This window comes from Stegostoma tigrinum, chromosome 5 (genome assembly GCF_030684315.1).
Source record: "Stegostoma tigrinum isolate sSteTig4 chromosome 5, sSteTig4.hap1, whole genome shotgun sequence".
Lineage (NCBI taxonomy): Eukaryota > Metazoa > Chordata > Chondrichthyes > Orectolobiformes > Stegostomatidae > Stegostoma > Stegostoma tigrinum.
In genome coordinates this window covers 3,102,906-3,126,402 of record NC_081358.1, presented here as the reverse complement: position 1 = coordinate 3,126,402, position 23,497 = coordinate 3,102,906, and the positions used below count along the sequence as shown (strand labels likewise).

At 42.6% G+C, this 23,497-nt stretch overlaps 1 protein-coding gene and 1 gene segment (V, D, J or C); both read right to left on the bottom strand.

Moving 5' to 3' along the window:
* Positions 1 to 23,497, bottom strand: part of LOC125451416 (immunoglobulin lambda-1 light chain-like) — a 39,520-nt gene that overhangs the window by 14,212 nt on the left and 1,811 nt on the right. The window lies entirely within an intron of this gene.
* Positions 9,650 to 17,124, bottom strand: LOC125451417 (probable non-functional T cell receptor gamma variable 10). The segment is given in 4 exon segments: positions 9,650 to 10,123; positions 11,444 to 11,506; positions 16,591 to 16,985; positions 17,078 to 17,124. Coding segments are annotated over 3 exon segments (492 nt in total).

Here is a 23,497-nt window from a genome sequence, read left to right as displayed (position 1 = left end):
GACTAGCTACGAGGGAAAAGGAAGCATATATAAGGCTTAGGTGACTGAAGGCATTCAAAGCTTTGGAAGAATATCAAGAATGTAGGGCAAATCTGAAACAAGGAATTAGGAGCCTAAAAGGGTATATGAGATATCTTTAGCAAACATTGGTTAAGGAAAATCCCAAAGCCTTTTATTCATAGATAAAGGGGGAAAGGGTAACTAGAGAAAGGATTGGCCCACTTAAGGACAAAGAAGGAAAGTTATGCATTGAGTCAGAAAAAATGGGTGACATTCTTAACGAGTACTTTGCATTGATATTCACCAAGGAGAGGGACATGACAGATAGATATTTGATTACTCTAGGTCAACTCAGCATAAGGAGGGAGGAAGAGTTGGGTATCCTAAAAGGCATTAAGGTGGACACGTCCCTGGGTCCAGATGGGATCTATCCCAGGTTACTGAGGGAAGCGAGAGAAGAAATAGCTGGGGCCTTAACAGATATCTTTGCAGCACCCTTAAACATGTGTGAGGTCCCAGAGGACTGGAGAATAGTTAATGTTGTCACCTTGTTTAAGAATAGTTGTAGGGACAATCCAGGTAATTATTGACCAGTGAGCCTGATGTCAGTGGTAGGGAAGCTGCTGGAGAAGATACTGAGGGATAGGATCTATTCCCATTTGGAAGAAAATGGGCTTATCAATGATAGGCAGGGAAGGTCATGTCTTACCAACTTAATAGAATTCTTTGAGGACATGACAAAGTTGATTGATGGGGGAAAGGCTGTAGATGTCATATACATGGACCTCAGTATGGTGTTTGATAAGGTTCCTCATGGCAGGCTGATGGAGAAAGTGAAGTTGAATGGGGCCCAGGGTGTCCTAGCTAGTTGGGTAAAAAAACTGACCAGGCAACAGGAGACAGAGAGTTGTAGTGGAAGGGGGTTTCTCAAATTGGAAACCTGTGACCAGTGATGTTCCACAGGGATCTGTGCTAGGACCACTGTTTTTTGTGATATACGTAAATGATTTGGAGGAAGGTTTAGGTGGTCTGATCAGCAAGTTTGCAGATGACACAAAGATTGGTGGAGCAGCAGATAGTGAAGGGGACTGTCAGAGAATGCAGCAGAATATAGATAGACTGGAGAGTTGGGCAGATGAATGGCAGATGGAGGGCAATCTGGGCAAATGCGAGGTGATGCATTTTGGAAGATCTAATTCAGGAGCGAACTATACAGTAAATGGAAAAGTCCTTGCGAAAATTGATGGACAGAGAGAACTGGGTGTTCAGGTCCATTGTTCCCTGAAGGTGACAACGCAGGTTAATAGGGTGGTCAAGAAGGCATACGGCATGCTTTCCCACATCGGACAAGGTATTGAGAACAAGAGTTGACAGGTCATGTTGCAGTTGCATAAGTCTTTGGTTCGGCCACATTTGGAGTACTGCGTACAGTTCTGGTCACCGTATTACTAAAAGGATGTGGATGCTTTGCAGAGGGTGCAGAGGAGGTTCATCAGGATGTTGCCTGATATGGAGGGCGTTAGCTATGAAAAAAGGTTGAGTATACTAGGACTATTTTCATTAGAAAGAGGGAGATTAAGTGGAGACCTGATTGAGGCCTACAAAATCATGAGATGCATAGCAAGAAGCTTTTTCCCAGAGTGGGGGACTCAATTACTAGGGGTCATGCGTTCAAAGTGAGAGGAGGAAAGTTTATGGGAGATATGCGTGGAAAGTTTTTTATGCAGAGGGTGGTGGGTGCCTGGAATGCGTTGTCAGTGGACGTGGTAGACGCAGACATGATAGTGTCTTTTAAGATGTATCTGGACAGGTACATGGGTGGGCGGGGAGCAAAGACCCTTAGAAAATAGGTGACAGGTTTAGACAGAGAATTGCAATCGGTGCAGGCTTGGAGGGCTGAAGGGTCTGTTCCCGTGCTGCAATTTTCTTTGTTCTTTGTTCTATGAGTGTGCAGTTTAATGCAGATACTTATAATTCCTGTGACTGTAGGAATACCCAACTTTAAGATCGTAGACAAAGGTGCTTCCTAAGTTTCAGAGCTGCTGTTACTGCCTTTTTCATACGTCTGTAACATGGAGATAGGAATACACAGTAACTTATCAAAATTTGCCAATGATAGTGTCTTTGGATATATGACAGAAAGAAGGTGGAATAATCAAAATATTGTGAGATGGCATTTAATATGGTGAATGCAGAGAGGTGTGAATTTTGGCAGAGGGGTTAGCAAGAGGCCAATTAAACAAAGGCACCAGTGTAAAGGATTTACAGAAACAGAGGGGCTTGGCCTTTGTCTACATAAATCTTTGAAGATTTTAGGACATACTGACAGAATAATTAGCAAAGCAGCAGTGGACTGGTTGAGTACAGTTGGTAGTATGCCTGTTGTGAACAGCCAATGGAATGTTTTGATTGATATGATCCACCAGTCGTTGAGATGTCTGGCCTAAATACCTTGAATCACACACAAATAGCTGTTTCCATTAGCTCATTGTGAAAGAACTTGGAGCGACAGATTTATGGTTTAAGGCAAGAAATGCAGGGTAGCTATATCGAAGAACCTTTTTACATAATAAGTGACAAAACCTTAGAACACATCATGTAGAACTGATGGAACTGTAGATGATCAATATATAAAAAGGGAATTGCTCTGAACCAGACCAGGCAGTCTGAATTTTTAAAAGATTTAGCCTAGACCCTAACTTTTTCTTATTCCGAAGGCAAACGTAAAGTGTCTTTTCCAGATGCAAGGCAACTGCTCAAACTACTCAATGTTATGCAAAACACAATTTATTTAAAGAGTGTGGTTAAAATATGGCCAAGGAAAGAGGAATTTGGAATAACCTAACTTTATTAGAAACTTAACAGAATAATAGACTCAGTAGCTATCACTAATCAACAGTTCAATATATATTCTATGAACACACCCCTTTGCAATAAAGGAAGATTCAGCTTAAATTCTCACATGCTGTTCTCCTGAAAGAAAATAAAAACAATAAAAACAAATGCCTCTTTAATACAAATCCTACTATAGTATTTTGCAGCAGCATTCACCACCATTTCTCAATAACCACATGAAACTAAATATTTTTACTAAGTTTGTTACTCTTACAACTTGATCCCTGACTACCGATTCTCTCATGCATTTAAATATCAAAAGTCCCTCTCAGCCTTCTCAGCTTCTTTGTGTCCAAATGTCCTGTGCATATAATAGGTTTCTTCAAAAATTATTGAGGCTATCTGGTCCAGTGGTGAAGTGGTGGATAATGGGAAACCAAGCAAGATGATAGAGTTGAGAAACTGGAAAGATTTCAGTTGTAATCTTCATCAGTTGCCTTAAATGAATGGAATTTGGACAATTCTATCACAATCCCTGCCCCTTTCTAGAATACTCAGAGGGAGCCCCCAGTTGTAGTGGGTTTTGCCTGACGTGGTCAAGGTAGTTGCTAGGGAAGTTATTAATGTCAATCCGTAACTGGTGTTGCAGGTTATCTTAAAAGCTATTACAGTCATGTGTCCTCTGTTGGTTGGACCAGTGTTTGTGTTTTGTCCATATCTATGTCTCCTTCAGAAAATAGTGATGAGCTGCCTTCTTGAATCGTTGCAGTCCATTTGGTGCAGATACCTCACTATTCAGTTGGGGAGGGTATTCTAGCATCTTACCTCAGTGAAAATGAAGACACAACAATATATTTCAAAGCCTGGATGGTGAGTGGTTTGGAAAGGATCTTGTAGGGATGGTATTCTCACGGATGTACTGCTGTTATCCTTCCAGTTGATCGTGATCGTGAGTTTGGATGGTGTTATCTTAGGAAATTTGGTGAATTTGCACAATGCATCTTGTCGATGATTCACAATGCTGCAAATGTGGGTCAGAGGTGGAGAATGAATGTTTGTGAATGTGGTGTCTATTAAGTTAATTTTCTCTCATTGGAGATGGTCATTGATTAGCATTTTGTGGGGTGTAAAGTTTAGTGTACTTGCCACCTTTCAGCCCAGGACCTCGATCTTGTCCAGATCTTGCTGATTCATTGGTTTCTTCAGTATCTGAAGATTTGCAAATGGTGTTTAGCATTGTGCAATCATCACCACTTCAGACCTTATGATTGAGGGAAGGGCATTGATGAAATACCCGAAGATGATTATGTCAAGGACTCCACATTGAGTAACTCCTGCAGAGATGTCCTGGACACGAGATGACTGACCTCTAATGACCACAACTATTATCCTTTGTATAACTCCAGCCAGTGGAGAATGTACCCTCTGATTCCAATGGATTTGCTCAACAGCTTGCAGGATTTATAGCTTCTGACATTATCGGCTCCTGATTGATGATAAGTCCTGCAAAATGGTGGATTCATTGATGGCTTGCTGGTTAAATTCTCTCTCAGGTTTGGGATGGTCATTTCCATTTGTTGTGGCTTTGCTGAGGGGGAGAGTGGCTGGGCGGAGGGGGATCAACAACTTGTCACAATGCACAAGGGGATCTGTAGCCTGAGCTCATGCCCCAGGGACCATGATGAGCAAACACGGCTTCGTCCGACGACTGGGAGGAGGATTTGGAAATTGAAAGGAGGAAATCTCCTCCAGAACTGCCACTATCTCACATCTGCGCTTTGGGGATGGGGGATGGGTGATAAACTGTGGGAACGCCTACCTGCAACTTGACAAAGCAGAAAGTTTTTGTGCGGGGGTTCAAAACAACGATTGCACCGTGTGCAGCGCAGTAGTAGGTAGCCGTGTCGCTCAATACAAGTTCATTGATAATAAGGAGGATGGAACGTTCAACAATTCCGATATTGAATCGGGAGGTGAAGTCGGTATGCAGCCAGGCGAGTTGCCGGGACCGGAGAACGCCTATCCCGCGAATAACTGTACCTTTCTGCTGGTACCAGTAGATAGATTGGGACGCTATGTGATCCGACCCTTCAATCCGACAGACGAATCGTGCTGTCATTCCCGCGGACCGGGTGAGCGACAAAGCCTGCTTCAAAGACATGAGGGTTTCACCAGCGGCTGGAGACACAAGCACAAAAGATCATTTTTACCAGAGAGCCCCATCCCGATGGTGTTGGTGTTTACATCACACCACACCGGAGTTCATTAAAGGAACCAACACAGCCAGAATGGACGACATGGTTCTACGACGCTGTGTCAGAATGAATAGTCGAAACGGTTTAATTTTCTTGCAGCAAACTTACAAGGCATCAAGATGAGCACCAGGACGAAGTAAGGCATCATATTGTCCCAATCTGGGTCTGTTTGCATAGAAAGTCTTGTTCCTAGTCTCACTGGAGGGCACTGACAATTATGAAAGAAGTGACTTCGACCCCCTCGGCCAGCGTGAAATTTGTGATCTGCCTCTAGCTGGAGCCTGGAGTATCCGCTCTGGGTCATCAACAACGCCTCTGCTCCAATTCACAGACCCACACCAGTGGGAGGAGTCATAGAATTACTTACCTCACTGTAACAGACCATCTTATTCAACAGTTTCAGGTTATGAATTCAGTCCTCCATTATGTTTATTTTACCTTTGGAACGGCATGAGCTATGAATTGAACAAAGATGGACTTGGTCTTAATTTTTAAAAATATGATTTGTGTTATTAATATATGCGCCAGAGAAACTCGACTTAAACACTTTACACTTTCTTTTGTAAATAATACAAATGACAATAAATTACTATTTTAATAATCTATTCTGTTATAGAGTCATAGAGTCATACAGCACGGAAACAAACGCTTCGGTCCACTCAGGCCATGACGAACACAGCCCCGAACTAAACCATTCCGACACCGCTGTTCCTGGCCTAAATCCCTCTAAACCTTTCTTATTCACGTACTTATCCTAGCGTTTTTAAACGTTCTAATTGTACCTATATCTACCATTTCCGCAGGAAGTTTATTCCACACGCGAACCACCCTCTGTGTAAAATCTTTCCCCTTATATCTTCTTTAAATCTCTCTCTTCTCGCCTTAAAATGTGCCCCCAATTCTCGAAATCCCACATCCTAGGGAAAAGACAACGACCATTAACTCTATCTGCACCTCTCATTATTTTATAAACTCCTATCATGTCGCCTCTCAACCTTCCATGCTCCAGCGAAAAAAAAACAGCCTATTTAGCCTTTCTTTCTAACTCAAAACTTTCGTATCCAGAAATATTTGCTAAATCTTTTCCGAACTCCTCCACGTTAATAATAGCCTTCCAATAGCTGGACCACCAGAACTGGACACAGTATTTCAAAGAGGCTTCACCAATGTCCTGTACAACTGCAACATTGACTTTCCAACTTCTATACTCATAGGATTGAGCAATGAATGCAAGACTGGTCAACGTCTTTTAACCATCCCGTCTACATGTGACGCAAACTTCAAGGAATTGTGTCCCTGCACTCCTCGTTCCGTGTTCTACAGCATTACCCAAGGCTCCACCATTAGTTGTATATTCTTTTGATGTTCTTGCTTTGAGACTGAGCTATTCATTATTCTGCCATTACCACACCCTCTCTCCATTACCATTCCTTTTATGAGATAAAACTATAAGATAGAGGAGCAGAATTAGCCCATTGGGCCCATCGAGTGCACTCCACCATTCAATAATGACTGATATGTTTCTTAGCTCCATCCTCCTGCCTTCTCCCAGTCGCCCTCGATGCCCTTACTTATGAAGAATCTATCTACCTCTGTCTTAAATGCACTCAATTACTTTTGTTTCAGTACAGCTTTGTTAATTTATCTCTCCCACTCTTTATCCAATCTTTGACTCTCTTTTCGCTCTTCCTGAACCTGATCAGGACAACATAAAAGCTATCATATTTGTCATATTCGATTCGAGACGTTAACTCTCTCTCTCTCTCTCCACAGACACTACCAAATCTACTGAGTGTTCTTACCCGGCTTTTGTCAATGTTTTAGTACTGTCCGAGACCATTGGTGGTGATATAGAAGTTTCAATGGTATATTTAGTTTGTCTTTTTTTAAAATCTCTGCTTGGTGGAAATCAACAGGAAGACAGCGAGCAGTCGGTTTGGAATTAAGGGCCCACATGCGGGTGAGACTATAAGTGGTAAGTGTTTTGTTTCAGTTTTCACATTAAGCATACAATCACAAACGTATGAACGGATGTACCAGAAACCTAAAAAGTATATTAGGGAAACAAGCTTAGTTTAAAAATAAAGACAAGTATGAAAATAATGAAAATTCAGAGAAATGAATCTCCAGGATCTGATATTTTCCAAACTGGACAGTAAAAGAAAGGAGTAAGAATATTACTAATGCGTTTGTCGTAATTTCACAAAAAATTCTAGAGTCAGTGATTGTGGCAATGTGGCTGGAGGCTGTCTTCGTGAATACGTAGTTACCACGCACTTGAAGGAACATGAATTGCTCAGAGAATCTGCATATCCCTGTGAAAGGATAGGTCACATCTGACTGATCTAGTTGGCTTTTTTTCCTGGCGATGACGGGGGGTTTGTTTATGAATGCGTACTACGTGGATTTTCAGTCGCGATTTGATAAGGTTCTACACTAGCTTATTAGTAAAATTGAAAACTCAAGGTGACATGGGATGATAATTGTTTTGGAATCAGCAGGAAAACATAGGGAGGAATTTGCCTTGAGGATGTATTCTGTATAATGGGAATTGACAGGGGTTTTTTACTTCGGTATCTTGCACTGGACCCCCGAAGTTACTTTTGGCCAGAGAGATGTTGGTGGATAAAGGGATAGAGAGTTGCGTGTCCAGGTGTGCCAGTTAAACACCGATGACTGTAGAGATGAGGCCAGCGAGTAACAAATGAAAATTAGTAGTATAAGTGAATGGATAAAATTATGGCAAATGCAGTTTGATGTGAGGAATTGTCTTTGGAGCCGAGAAAAGAGGAATTGGAATATGTACAGTACTTAATGGTGAGAATCTGGGCAATGTGAAAGAACCATAGAAATTTGATGTTCGTGTGACTACATGGTAGGCCTCAGTAAAAAAAAAGTGTAATTAAGAAGTATGCTCTGATCTTGCTCACTTGGTCAAAGAAAACACCAAAGTCTGGTGTAATGACTGTGGTAAGATAAACACACAACGGCCAATCTGCGTAAAACATTGCCCCACCTACCGAAATGAGATCAGCTAAATGAGACACAGTTTCAGCTGAAGGATAAATACTGGCCAGGGCACAAAGGATAACTTTCCCGCTCTGACACGAATTTTGTGCGTTCTGAAAGCGCAAGCAATGCCTCTTTCATATACCAGCTGTGACAAAGCGCCTCAAAAATGTAGCACTCCCTCAGTACTACACAGGAAAATCAGTCTAAATTATAAGGGCAGTCCTCTGGAGCGGCGCATAATCTCATGACTTTCCAACTCAGCAGTGAAAATGCTGCCACTGAACCACAACTCTCAAAGAATTTGAATACGATGTGAAGCGGTGATGGTTCAGATGTGTACAGCCATGATCAGACCCAATTTGAAAGTATTGCAATTTCTGACGCTCAACCTCGAGAAGGTTACATAGTACTGGAAGGTTTGCAGGGTAGGCTCACCAGAATAAAAATAACTTGCAGAAATCTAGTTTTACTCTTTTGTTTATGGGTAATTGGGGAATGGTCGAATTATTGTGTTTAAAATGTTAGAATAATATTATTAGATGCAGGAGAACACTCCTTTTGTGGGCAACACTGAACAAGGGTGACATTTGGGCTGTTTGGGGGCGATGTCGGGAATCACTTCATCACACCAAAGGGAGTGGGAAGCTGGAATTCCCATCCATCCCCACACCCTCTCTCAAAAACAGCTGCAGCTGCTAGGAGCCAATTGACGTTTTCAAGGGTAATTTCGAATCTTTCGGATTGAGAAACATCGAGCAGAAGAGAGTTAATTAAACTGAACTTGTAATTCAACATAATCTCATTGAACGGTGTAAATTCACTTGAGTAAGTGACTTCCCCATGCACCTATCCATTTTTAAAAAATTGAACAGAATCAAGTGTTAATAAAGGAGGTGTGGCAAGAGAAGAAGGGAAGTGAGCAGAGATTGTGAAAAGTGAGGAAATTGTGATTCATTTGTAGACTCAATGTTGGGTTTGGTGTTAAATCTCTGGAGGTCGAGAGAAAAGTTGAACGGGAGAGGATGGCACCAAAAGTGTTACCTGTGTGGACCGTAGGGATTGAATAATGGTGGGGCAGCGAAGCATAATTTAAGGATGTTGGTGAACCGTAAAATGTAGGATAAGACACGAAGCAGGGGAGATTACAGAAGGAAACGCTTCTAACTAAGGACAAATATTTACAGGTGGTTAACTTTGAGTCACAGAAATAATCGGAAAACAATCGCGACTGACAAATAGTAGCTTGAAGATTTAGTCAGTGTTAGTGCTCCCGTCTGTGGAAGAATCGACGGGATATTTCACCCAACTGCTTTACCCTGTGTCTGTTCTCCTGTGATGCCCCAGGGTCTCTAAAGGAATGGAGAGGGAGTGGGGTGCGGGGTGGGGGGGATTGTAACCATAATATAAAGTACCAGAGAAACTCAGCCAACCTGGCTACATTGCGTCAAGAGAAACAGAGCTAATGTTTCGAGTCCATTATGAGTCGCAAATGCGACCAGACGAGCACTTCTCGTTTTTATTTCGAGTCTACAACATCTGCAGCGTTTTACTTTCAAAGAGAGGCGAGAGTAGCGATTTACTTCGTACTTGTGTCTTGTAATGTTCGAGAGTCTACGTTTTAGTTGAAGGAACGTCATGGTTGTTTTCAATCATGACTGTGGTTTTGACATGATGTTTGAAATGCAAGATTGAGGGTTTCTGTAAGAGGATTGAATTACTGTTTCACGCTGTGACCCCAGTAGGCACAATAATAGGTGGCGGCATCATCCGTCTTTATTTTTTCAATACGCAGATAATGTTGCCTGAGCCCAGATTTCAATGCTTTAAATCTTCCATTTAATACATTATCCTCCCCTTTGTTAAGGAACAACCAGGCAGGTCGTTGTCCTGTTGCCTGCTTGTACCAGTGGATGGGGGAAGAACCGACTGATTTACTCAGCTCACAGGTAATTACAACATGACTCCCCATTCGCCTGTCAACGAAAGTTGATTCTGCTTCAAATCTTGGGTAAAACACTTGCCTGTGGGAGGATAAACACCAAATTAGAGATATGTTTACAGTCTGAAGTAAACAAAATAAAATAAAATCAACTTACGCGGTAAAAATACCACTAATGCGACCCAACACAGCAACATCGTTCTATGATGCTCCTGCACTAACATCTGTGCTTAATATACAGGGCAATGAACATGACAAAATATTGTGCGGTTGACAATTTCCTGCCAGTATATGGCGTAGCACTGTTCGTATCGTTGTGACCTGGTTTTTGCCACACATCTGACACAAACCACGCCTTTCAGTCAGATTTCTACCGCATCGTATTTTTAATCTGTAAAATAAAGTATTGGCTGAATTACACAAGAACTTTTCAAGCGGACAGGTAAGGGCGTAAGTTGATTTAGTCTTGTTCTGGCAGTTTTAGCGTTGTGACACAGGATGATCAAATCAACAACACGTCCCAAACCAACGGCCCCCAACCACATAGACGGGAACTGCAAACTTGCGGCAGTAGCTTCACCTGCAAACTGAACACGTTCCTGACTGGGACATCTCTCGCCTCTTCTTCTTTATTAGTGAGTCAAGACCTTAGAACACCCTCCCTAAAAAAATCTTCGCAGTTAGAAAGTCTCTGACAAAGTTGAGGGATCCTGTTGCTGTAACGGAATAAGATCAATATTATTTGAGACGAGACGAGCGGGATGTTGGGAGAGCAATGAGGGGGCTAGTTGTAGGAGAGGACTGAGAAAGAGAAAGCAAGACAAAGCACCATCGGGGAAAGACCGCAGACGAGGTTGAGAGATGACTTTATAGAGATTTATAAAATCATGAGGGATATAGATCGGCTAAATGGTAGGTTTTTATCTCTCAAATGGGAGATTTTAAGACTAGAGGGCGTAGTTTTAAGATGAGAGGAGAGAGATTTAAAGAGGACATGGGGCATTTTTTTTACACGGGGTGGTTCGCGTGTAGAATGAACTCCCTGAGGAAGTGGGAGCCGGCGCACTTGCAATATTTAAAAGTTACTGACTAGTACATGAATAAGAAAGGTTTGGAGAGATGCGGCCAGGAGAAGGCAGGGTGGGATTAGGGTAGTTTGGGACTATGTTCAGCATGGACTGGTTGGACCGAAGGGCCTGTTTCCATGCTGGATGACTATATGCCACAGACAACTTCGAAAGCATGATTTCCAAACAAGTGATGCGGGCAGAGAACTGCTCAACAAACCTTCAGACACGTTTGCCTTTCCCCCCACTTTTAATTAGCAAAGCCAATACAGTTAAAATACTTTCCAAATCACGCCAGCTCTCCCTCATCCCGTAAGACTGTTCTGAAAACCCACCTTCTTACTCTAAGGTTTGTTCGTTTCGTCTAATATTTTCTCCCATTTTGCTGGTAGGTAAAGCTGCAAAAGAGCACAGAGGCATTTTCATAAGTTAAACAGGCTGTCGCTTAGCCTCAATTAAAATCCCATTCCTAATGTCCATTTCCTGTGGGGAATAACTTACAGATGCCGAGAAACCCCGCACTTATTTTCAAAGCGATGTTCGAGGACCGAAAATGAAGAAGAAGTTGGTCAGGAATAGCGCATTCGCTGTTTGCTTCGTCGTTACTTTGGGCAACCACGAAATATTGAGGGTGCTGGAAATCCTACACACTAAGGCATCCAGAACTAGAACTTGTTAGCAGACAGCCTACACCGACGGTTAAAGTTTCAAATTTATGCATTTTAATCCGAATTATTTCTGACGGCAATTTACAAACCTGAACAGAGATAACAAAAACCTGATCTACACAGATAAGGCAAGTAAACTGAGCCATGTTCTTTACCGACTGATACCCCGGAGTAATTTTCAGGGGGAAATTGATATTTTGGGATCCTTCACCTTGAAGATTATTGCTTGCAGCTAGGTACTTGAACTTCGAAATTAGTTCGGATCCATACATAACTAGTTGTGCAACCATGTCAACAACTTACGTATATATTTCAGTATGATGTAATATCCCTAGGCAACAGAGAAATATTGCCAGACTACGTTTGACGCATAACCAGATGGTAGGACAGGTGGCTAAATCTTGGTAAAAGAGTTAAGTATAAGTAAGTAGGAGGCAGAGGGGCTTAGGGAAGGTATTCTAAAATTTAGTGCCTGGATATTTGAAAGACATGAATCAGAGGTGGAGCGAATGAAAATGAAAATGCACAAGAATTCATCAAGGGACGAATGCAGAAATTTCAGCGTTCAAAATACTGGAGGATTTTGCATAAATGGGGAGGTTTCCAGTGCATGAGGAGATTAGAGAGGTGGTACGTAAGTATTCGGCAGGGAAGTGGGCAACTATTGTGTTTGCTTCAAATTTTAGTTGTCAGTCCATTGGGGATTAAACATTGAGACTAAATTGCAAGTAGAGGGCGAGAGTGATCCTGATATACTACATTTTTTGTGTCTGAGTTTGCATCGTGTCTTTAAGTGAGGAATGGGGTGGTGCTGGGGTTGGAGGTCACCAAAGTGCCCACAACTGTGGCTCAACTAGTAACAGGCTTTCCCTTGAGTCAGCCGGTTTTGAGTTTCCAGTTTAAACCCAAGCAATTGAGGTTGACCAGCCAGTACAGCACTGACAAGTGATACCAATAGCCACGTTTTGCATGAGATGTTAATCTCAGGCCTTGACTGCCCTGTTAGTTGCGTGTAAAAGATCCAATGGCCCAACTTTGAAGCAAAGCAGGAATCTATCCCCCGTGTTCTCACCAATGTGTATCCCACTATTGATTCCACAAAATAATCTATGTATTATCAAATTGCTACTTGTGGAGCTTGCTGTACACAGTTCGTTGCCACGTGCAACAAAAACAGAGTCGCTGGAAAAGCTCAGCAGGTCTGGCAGCATCTGGGAAGGAGAAAACAAAGTTAAGGTTTCGGGTCCGGTGACCCTTCCTCAGAAGTACCATGTTGCCATGTGTCTTATTTTCAATGATGTAGTAAGTATGGAAACGAAAGTATAGATAGATAGGTTCTTGATTATCAAGGGGATCAAGAGTTCGGCGGGGGGGTGTGGGGGTAGGAGAATCGGGTTGAGGAACTTATTAGCCATGATTGAATGGCAGAACAGACTCGATAGGCCGAATGGCCTAATTTCTGCTCCTATTTCATATGGTCTTATGTTAAGTAGAATAGAAAAGAGAAAAGTGCGCATCTCATGGCTGCGAAGTACGTTATGATATCCTGCAGTCTTTAAAGGCACTGCATAGTTAAATGACTTGTTTTTGCAGAAAATGCTTTGTTCTCATGTTCTTGCGGTCTGTGTTATACCCTGAAAAGGATCAGAGAATCATGCAACACAGAAATGAAGTAATTCAGCCCATCATGTGTGTGCAAGTTCTTTGGAAGAACAGTCCAACTCATTCGCATTCCTATGGGGCTAAACTCCTAAGGTATGCAAATGTAATTATCTAAAATTCTAGTGAAGTGATTTCATTGTTGACTGACAGTTATCACCTATGAAAGGTAATGCAACACTCACTAGAATGCAAAATATTACAAATTTTTGCTTGAAAATTGAGAATTAGACATGACTTCTAAAGCACATCGCATTCTTGTTCTGATTAGAGAGCATGATCCGAGAATTTAACTCTGGCCAGATTCGCCTGAGGAATGGCAACCACCTTTGGTTTACTGCTCTGTTTCTAACTTTCTGTGCCATGACCAATCTGCACATTCTGACTTCTTAAGAAATGAGAAACATATCTTAAATTAAACTAAATTTACTCTATTGCTGCTTTATCTGGAAAGCTAATTTACAGTCTTTTTTCAGGCACTAGCTACCATATTTTTGTGAATGCCCACTAACTGAAAAGTTTTGGGTCATTTAAACAACCTCTGTGTTAGTGAATGAATATGTGAGTGAATGCACAACAACGATTGTGTTGATGTGTGACTGGGGTAGAGTGGGTGAGGTAAGTGAATAGATAGTGGGTTGGACAAGTGGTACTTTAGTTGGGTGGTAGGTGGGTAGAGTGGAAGATGGGTATGACAGCAGCTGACCAGGCTGGAAACTGAGCAGGCAACTAGGGTAGTCAGAGGATGGGGTGTGTAGTCAAACTGGGTCAAGAGATTTGTATGGTTGGGAATTACTCAGGTAAGATGAGAGTTAGTGAGTCGGAGGGAGTCAGTTAGATAATACTTCGTGTCGAGAATACACGCCAGCATATTGTACATCATTACTGCTGTGTTGAATGTGATAGATTTTGAACAGATCTAGCAACTCAAACCTGAGGACACTTGTGTGACACTGTAGGCATCAATCGCAGTATTGTACTCAAACATAGTCTGCAAATTCATAGTTCAACATGCACCATCAGATTAGGGGCTAAAACTTTGTTTAGTGAAGAGTACAAGATGGTCTGCCAGAAGAAACGCGAGGCAAATCTGTAAAATGAGATATCAACCTTGTCAAGCCACTACACAGGCTTTTTTTATGAAAACATCATATGCAGTGAGTTATAGACAGACTTCAGTAAGACCACAACCAATGGATCAGAGCTTATTTGTATAGTTCTAACATATCTGTTCATGAATGGTGGTGGACAATTAAACAATTCTCTGGATGAGGAAGTCCCACAGTTATCTCCACCTACAACCATCAGTGCACAAGATATGGTTCAGGCACTTGTCAGAATCCATTTTTCTTCAATCTATTCAATTCTCTCCCAAGAGCATCAGGCAATAGCTAGAGGAACAGGCTATTCAAAGGCTATGGGTCCTGAAATTACTATGGAAATTGTAATGAAGATCTGTGCTTCAGAATCTGCTGCACCCCTTGTGAAGCTGTTCTAGTACAGCTACAATACTGGCTTCAACCTAGAAATAGGGAAAATTGCTCATGTATGTCACATGTGCAAACAACAGGGCAAATCCAATTAAGCCAATTACCGCCCAATCAGTCTACTCTTGATTATTAATAAAATGATGAAAAATGTGGTCAATTACCCTATAAAATAGCATACTTAGATGTTATCAGATCATTGACTTTCAGATTGGGTTCCACCAGAGCCAGTTCTACCAGTTCCTGGCCCCATTATAGCCATGGTCGAAACTCAAACACGAAATATGAGTACTGGAGGGAAGACAAAACTGACTGCCCTTGATATCAAGGATACATTTGACCAAGTGTGGCATAAAAGAGCGGTAATAAAATTTTGGCTAATGAAAATTGGGGAAAGCATTCTTCCAATTATTGGAAGCCAAATGAAGGTTAAATGAGGGTAATTTGAAATGGATGGTGGTATAGTCAGCTGGTGTGGAGTGGAAAAAGGAGTTTAGCAACAAAGGCAGTTAAACAATGCCAGATATTTATAAAAATAGTTCGCAGTTTATAGCTTTGAAATATCCCAGTGACCAAAAAGGATTTCAGGCATGTGATAATCCAACTATGGATTGCACCAGATTTAGAGAGAAAAATCACAATGCGACAAACGTTAGTTGTAAGCTAGAGGATTCGGAACATTTTAGAGACCTATGAAAAGTAGTCAACAGCAAAAAAGGGAGGATAAATTTTGAGGATAACATTGCCAGTAGTATCAAGATAGGCATCAAGAGCTTCTTTCAATGTATGAAAAGGAAGCAAAAAGCAAAAGGAACATACAGCCTTCGAGAAAAAGGCCAGGAAATGATAACTGGGGACGTGGAACGGGCAGAGGAGTTAAATAAATATGTGCACCAGTCTTCATAGTAGAAAACACAATTAGAATTCGAAACTAACTAGATTTTCAGGGGGCAGCGTGAGGAGAAGAAATAAATGCAATATTTGTCATTGGAGAAAAGGTGCTAGGGAAATTAATAGGACTAAAGACTGATATTTCCCCTGGACCTGATGGGATGCATTCTAGGATATTAAAGGAAGTAGCTGATTAGATAGTGGATGCAGTCATTACAGTGCTTCAAGAATCCTTAGATTCTGAATGGTTATAGAGAATTGGAGAATTATTAATGGAACACGTTTTTTTTAAAAAAAGACAAAAAAAGCAGGTAACTTAGGTCAGTTAGCTTAATGTCTGAAATACTAGAACTTCTTATAAAGGGTGTAGCAGCAGTGCATTTAGAAATACATAACATAATCATGCAGAATCAGCATTGCAGCATGAAGAGGAAGTCATGCCTCGCAAATTTTCTAGAATTATTTAAGGAGTTAACAAGCCGAATGGATAATATTCTGAATATTCGGGAAGCAGTGAACGCACAGAGCCTTCGCCTAGGGCTCTAGATTACTGATGTTGTTATATTGTCCCAGTGGCAACCGTTCTAATTTACGGATGCGGCTCCACGGTAGGTAGCTGGAATTAGATCATACACCCGTCAAGATCACACCGAGTGTTTTTGGCAAAATAATTTTATCGTTCCAAGTTTAGCAAGCAAAGAATATCGTGGAAACAAAGAACTATCTGTACAGCCCTGTGCGAAGTATAAAACTGGTAAAACTCTGCAAATGCTGCACCTGTCGTTTGTGTGATAACAGTTTGCAAACAATCAGCAGGAAAGCGATCGCTTTTTGCGCGGGTTCCGCCGACTTTCTGTCACTGTGAGCCCAGTAAGCGCAGTAATAAACCCCAGAGTCATCCTCCTTGACATTCCTCATGAGCAAGCTGCAGGTTTTCGACTCAGAATTTTTTTCGGCAACTAGTATTTTGTCGGTGATGTCTTGCTGAGTTTCAGACGGATTCTTGAAATATAAAACGCGCTGTGGACTTTGACCCGGGATGTGCCGGTACCAGTGGATAACCGCATTGTCGAAATCGCTCCCTTCAAATCTACATTCAAACCGTACAGTCTTCCCCGGAGCTCTGGTCATTGATATTGGAGACTGAGTCAACGTTTGAGCGACAGATTTTCCTACCGGTGAAAAAAATGTAGATCAGGTTATTTATGAATACGGAGACCACGTTAAACAATGGAAATAATCTGTTGAAACCTAATGTACTGACCGAGGAGAGCGGTTAGCAAAATCGCAAGGACGTGACCCTTCATGTTGATATTGTCAACACAGAACTGGTTCGGATTTGCTAAAAGCCTTCAAAGGGCCAAATCAATACCGGAAATGACGTCAGTCGGTTTTACTCAATGCCGAGCCTTCGTGTGGCCTCAAGGATGACATTCATTTGAATGGGTGGGTGTTTTCATCTTGTTATTCATCTTGTTATTGACAATTTCACTAAAATCTGTCCGTCAATTTGATTGAAAACAGATCTACGTGTTTTATGTGTTCTCAACTTGTTCAGAGCTGTTATCATTCGCCTGTGGAGTAGATGCGACCTGAACCCCAATATCCGAGTACAGATGTAGCGGCGCTACACCACCAGAACCGTCATATCTGCCGTTCCTATTCTAGTAACAATTTTGGACAGGTGAGAAAGATTTCTCCGTCCCATTACAAACCCTGTCGGAATTTAGAACCGAAAATAACCTCAGTCTTTGTGCTCAGCTCAAACCGCTAACACTTGAAAGCAATCTTATGACACGTCTATCAATGACTCCAGTATATCATGTCTGGGTGACCAGAGATGTTAACATTACCCGACGTAGTCTGACTGGAGCCCCATACAGCTTGTCCTTTGCCTTCTCTGACACGTCATCATTCTGTTGACTGTTCAGGGCAAAAAGACTATTGCCAACGCTAATTGCTGCATTTGGCGATTGAGAATCGGATCTACCAGCTTCCCCCTTTAACATCATCCTTGGATTTTCAAAGAATTCAGGTGATGAAAGTACCGTCTATTGTTTCGACCAGACATATGTAGCTCTTTCTCCCTCTGTTTTCCTCATTCTCAGGCTCTTCCATCTGTCCTTTCCCACTCTCGTTTTCCCTTTCCATGCTCGGTCTTTATCTCTGCCTCGTGTTGTTTTTTTTCTGCCTTTTCTCCTGTTCTGTATTTCCTCCGGATCTCCCTTTCACTGCTGAGGCCCTCTCTGCCTGCTTCAGCCTGTCTTTTTTATATTCACCGTTTTGCCCCTTCTCCTCTCTGTTTTCTATCATTCTCTGTCCATTACATATTCTTTTTCACTTTCTCTCTTTAATACTCACCTGTGAAAATGAAATACGGGGAAGTTTGGCTGTGTGTGTACAACGAACGCAGAAAATTAGCGCTTAGGTGTAGCAAGCAACATCGCAGGGAAATCATGCGCTTCTCCTTCATGCAATGGTATCGGGTACAAGACTAAAGACAACTTGCTGCGAATGTACGTGCCTTTGATGAGACTACATCTAGAATAATTCGTGAAGTTTTAATTTAAAGAAGGATACATCATCGTTGGAGGCAGTACAGAAAACATTTACTACGTTTGTTCCTGGAAGGGGAAGGGGTGTCCGATAATGAAAAGTTGACCAAATATTCTTTTGAGTTCAGAAGGTGAGAGGTGATTGAGTTGAAATACAAAAGATGCTGAAAGGATTTGACAAGGTCAGCACAAATGTTGTTTCCCTTGTTTGGAGGATCTAGAACGACGGTGGAAGGGGCCACAACTTCAGGGTAAGGAGGTGATTGTTCTGGATTTTGACGAGGAGAAATTTCTACACTGAAGATTGTGAACCATTGGAATTCTCAACGCCAAATCTTTGCGGTTGGCTCTGTAACTGAGTATATTAAAAGCTTAGACGACAAAATTTTCTTTTTTCGGAGAATCAAGTGATGTAGAGAGCTGAGGCAGATCATGGGACGTAATTGTATTAAACGGTGGGGCAGGCTCCAGAAATCATGTTTTCTGATGCTTTTGTTTCTTATTTTGTCACTTGCTTCTTTACTTCTATGGCCTTTTGGAGCGAACGCAGATGAATCCAAAGGGCACGAAGAAAGCTACGGATTTCTTTTGGCGCCATGACCGATATTTATCCTCAACCACCATCACTAAACTAGATCTTTCACATTTATCTTACTTCCTGTGATGGGATCTGTTGTGCCATTTGGCCGCTTCATAGCTGTGATTTGCAACAGCGTTAGTAACGTTAAATTCTTTGGATAGTCTCCTGTTCATGAAACGTACATTAGAAACCGAGAGCAGGGTAGTCCATTCGGCTCTTTGGAGCTATTCCGCCGTGCGACATGATCATGCCTCATCCTCTATCTTAGTGCCATAATGCCTTTAATTTTTTTTTAAAAAGCTATCTCTTGCAAGACGCAATGCAAACACCAATCCTTTCCAACCAATACCATCCAGACGCACATTTCGAACAACAGATAGTCTGTTGTTTGTGGGTATTCATGTGCTTCAGATGAATCCGCCTCACATCTGTGAAATGTACCTTATCTGACCCAAGAGTCCAAATCTTCTTTAAAATAAATCGTGTACATCCGTTCCGTAGTGGACCCTATTCATTCAATCCTGTGCTGAGGAAAGGTTTTACTAAGTTTCACTCTGCTGTCCAAAGTTAAATAAAAACGTGTTAGAACCTCATATCCTGTGTTGCTTGTTGCCTTTCTTGGTATGACAACCGGCATCATTTTACTAACTCGGGAACCACCTGGTCTGAACAACTGCTCCCCTCCATCTGCGCCTATACTGTAAATGTTTATCTTTGAACGGATTCATTAAAAAAATAAAGTTACCATAGTCCCAGAGGATAATACGGCTCCTAAGATGCTGCTTGGCCTGCTGTGTTCATCCAGCTCCACACTCTGTTATCTCTTTCTTTCAGTTGATGGTTCGAGCTGCTGCATGTCGCACTCACTGGGGGAAAGCATCAACGGATTAACCAGACAAGGAAACGACATGGTGCAGCAGTGACGATTAGGCTGTAAGATAACAAAGTGTGGGGCTGGATGAACACAGCAGGCCCAGCAGCATCTCAGGAGCACTAAAGCTGACGTTTCAGGCCTAGACCCTTCATCAGAAAAGGGGGAGGAGTGAGGGTTCTGAAATAAATAGGGAGAGAGGGGGAGGCCGACTGAAGACAGATAGAGGAGAAGATAGGTGGAGAGGAGTGTATGGGTGGGGAGGTGGGGAGGGGATAGATCACTCCAGGGAGGACGGACAGGTCAAAGGGGCGGGATGAGGTTAGTGGGTAGGAAATGAAGGTGCAGCTTGAGGTGGGAGGAGGGGATAGGTGATCCCCCTTTTCTGATGAAGGGTCTAGGCCCGAAAGGTCAGCTTTTGTGCTCCTAAGATGCTGCTGGGCCTGCTGTGTTCATCCAGCCCCACATTTTGTTATCTTGGATTCTCCAGCATCTGCAGTTCCCATTATCTCTGATCACAATTAGGCTGAATTCACTGTGTTAAAACAAATGATTAAGCAGGAAATGATTCGCATCCTGACACAGACAGTATAAAAAATGCCGCTAGGGGTCCGTACCTCTGATCCAGGAGGCCACTATCTGGGAGATTTGTAACAACTCCTCTGAACCGCTCAATAAGAAAATATCTAAAATAATACTCCCTCCTGCTGGTTATATGATCTGTTTTGCCATCTAGATCGTTGCCTCACCTCTCCCTACAGAACTTTTGTCTACACGTTTATTTCTAATCAACGCATTGTAATTTCGGCACTTTGCCAGCCACTTGCCCCATTTCCAATTTCCTAGGCATTTCATTTTTTCCTCAACTCCCGACGATCAGGTTCATTTTCTGGGAGTTTCTGCAACAATCAGAAGTCTCCTGAGTTTAATCCCCGGTCCAGCATATAATCCAAAGTGAAATTTCAGGGTAGTACAGGGAGAGCTGCGTTGTCGGACGTGCCCGTTTGTAGGTGAAGCATTAATGGATGGTTGTATCTGCCCTCCCAGTGAGTGTAAAGAATTCTATGCCAGTGCTTGAGACATGTGGAGTTCTCTTCGATACAGGGCTTTATAAAATCATGAGTGGTATAGATCTGGTCAAGGGTAGGTGTATTTTCAGTGGGGTGGGGGAATTCAAGACTAGGGGATTTATTTTGAAGGTGAGAGAGATATTTTGAGAAAACGATATGAAGGCCAGTTTTTTTTGCATAGAAGGTGGTTATCGTGCGGAAAAAGTGCCTGAGGAAATGCTAAATGCGGGTACAATTACAACGTTTAAAAGTCACTTAGATACGTTTGTAAATAGGCCCGTTTTGCAGAGAGATAATGGGAACTGCAGATGCTGGAGAATTCCAAGATAAAATGTGAGGCTGGATGAACGCAGCAGGCCAAGCAGCATCTCAGGAGCACAAAAGCTGACGTTTCGGGCCTAGACCCTTCATCAGAGAGGGGGATGGGAAGAGGGAACTGGAATAAATAGGGAGAGAGGGGGAGGCGGACCGAAGATGGAGAGTAAAGAAGATAGGTGGAGAGAGTATAGGTGGGGAGGTAGGGAGGGGATAGGTCAGTCCAGGGAAGAGATGGACGTTTGGAGAGATGTGGGCCACGAGCAGGCAGGTGTAATTAGTTTAGTTTGGAATTACGTTCGGTATAGACTGGTTGGACCGGAAGTTCTGTTTCCGTGCTGTATGACTCTATGACAGTATGTGGTCTGTCCTCTGGGCGGGGAACTTGTGCAATACTTATCCTCAATCCAACATCACTAAAGAGATGGTCTGGACATTTCTAACATTATCTTTCTTTAGGTATTGGTTGAACACAAATAGGCTGTCAGTCTTCCTAATTCGAGCAGTGACCCAACTGTTTCTCATTTTTATTCATTCATGGGACTGGGCGTCGCTGACCAGGCCAGTATTTGTTAGCGGTTCCTTATTGCCCCGAGGGCAGTTAAGAATCAGCTGCATTGTCGTGGGCCTGGAGTCACATGCAGGCCAGACTTGGTAACGATGACAGGCTTGCTTTCTTGTACTGCGTTAAGCCAACACAAAAACATAGGAGAGGCCATTCCACGCCGCCATGTAATATCATATTGGCTGATCATGGATCTTAATACTTTAACCCCGTCCTCCCTATCCACCCCCAACCACTCCACATGCCTTGTTCCTTTTCGCAAAGAGAGCTACATCTACTTCCTCCTTGTAAACATTCGATGTTTGTGGCCTCAAATACATTCTGCAGGTATCAATTCCACAGGTTCAGCATTCTGGCTGAAGAAATTTCTCCACATCTCTGTCCTAAAAGATCCGTATCTGATCTCAATTTTAAAATGTGAGGACTTGTTCTAGACTCCGCCACCATCAGGAACATGCTTCCTGCATCTAACCTGTCCAGTCCTGTTAGGATTTTATAGCTTTCTAAGAGATTCCCACTCATTCATCGAAATTCCTGTGAATACCATCCTAACTGAGTCAATCTCTGCTCATTAATCAGTCCTGCCATCCCACGAATCAATTTGGTAAACTTTCACTGGAATGCCTCTGTAGCAAGAACATCTACAGATAAGGAGGCCAAAACTGTACACAATATTTCAGCTGTGTCTTCACCATTACCCAGTATAATTTGAAATCTTTACAGTGTGGAGCTGGAGGAACATAACAGGTCAGGCAGCATCTGAGGAGCAAGAAAGTCGACGTTTCATGTCGGGACCCTTCATCAGGACCGGGGATGGGGGAAAGGAGCTCAGGAATAAATAGAAGGAGGGGATTGGGGCTGGTGGAAGGTAGGTGGGGTGATACAGGTGGTTGTGTAAATTGGTGTATAGGAAAGCTGAAGCGGATAGGCGAGAAGTAAGATGGACAGGTTGTGGCATGTCACCAATTCCCTGTATAACTTTAAATCTTAATCCAGTTTGCTTTTCAAAGTGGCTACTAAATCTGTTTCCTCTATCTCTTCAAGCACGACATCCCCGATCTCAACTTACTTCAAGTAGAATGGAGACATTATCTTCTGTCTCAGTTTACTCAGCCGAAGAGGCCGTATGTGAAATAATGAGAAGTTACACGTCGATAACCCCGTTCTTGGTCAGCTGACTAACATTCTCAGGCCTCCCCGATCCATTCCTGCACAACATTGACACTTGACTGGTTTACACTGCTCTAGCGGCTGGTCTGTATGCCCACACCCTGAAATTCGATAACTGAAGAGGAAATTCCGCAATGTATCTCCAACCCCTTGCCCAGGGAGAACATCACCGCGCCATCGGCGGCGTAGGTCCGACTCTAGCAAAGATCACAAACACCAACAGTGAGTTGGCTCTCGGCCGTCTCACTCCAGGTTCACCTAACGCCTGAGGAAGTAATGAGGGTATGCAAACTAATGAAATGTGAGCCTGGATGAACACAGCAGGCCCAGCAGCATCTCAGGAGCACAAAAGCTGATGTTTCGGGCCTAGACCCTTCATCAGAGAGGGGGATGGGGTGAGGGTTCTGGAATAAATAGGGAGAGAGGGGGAGGCAGACCGAAGATGGAGAGAAAAGAAGATAGGTGGAGAGGAGAGTATAGGTGGGGAGGTAGGGAGGGGATAGGTCAGTCCAGGGTAGACAGACAGGTCAAGGAGGTGGGATGAGGTTAGTAGGTAGG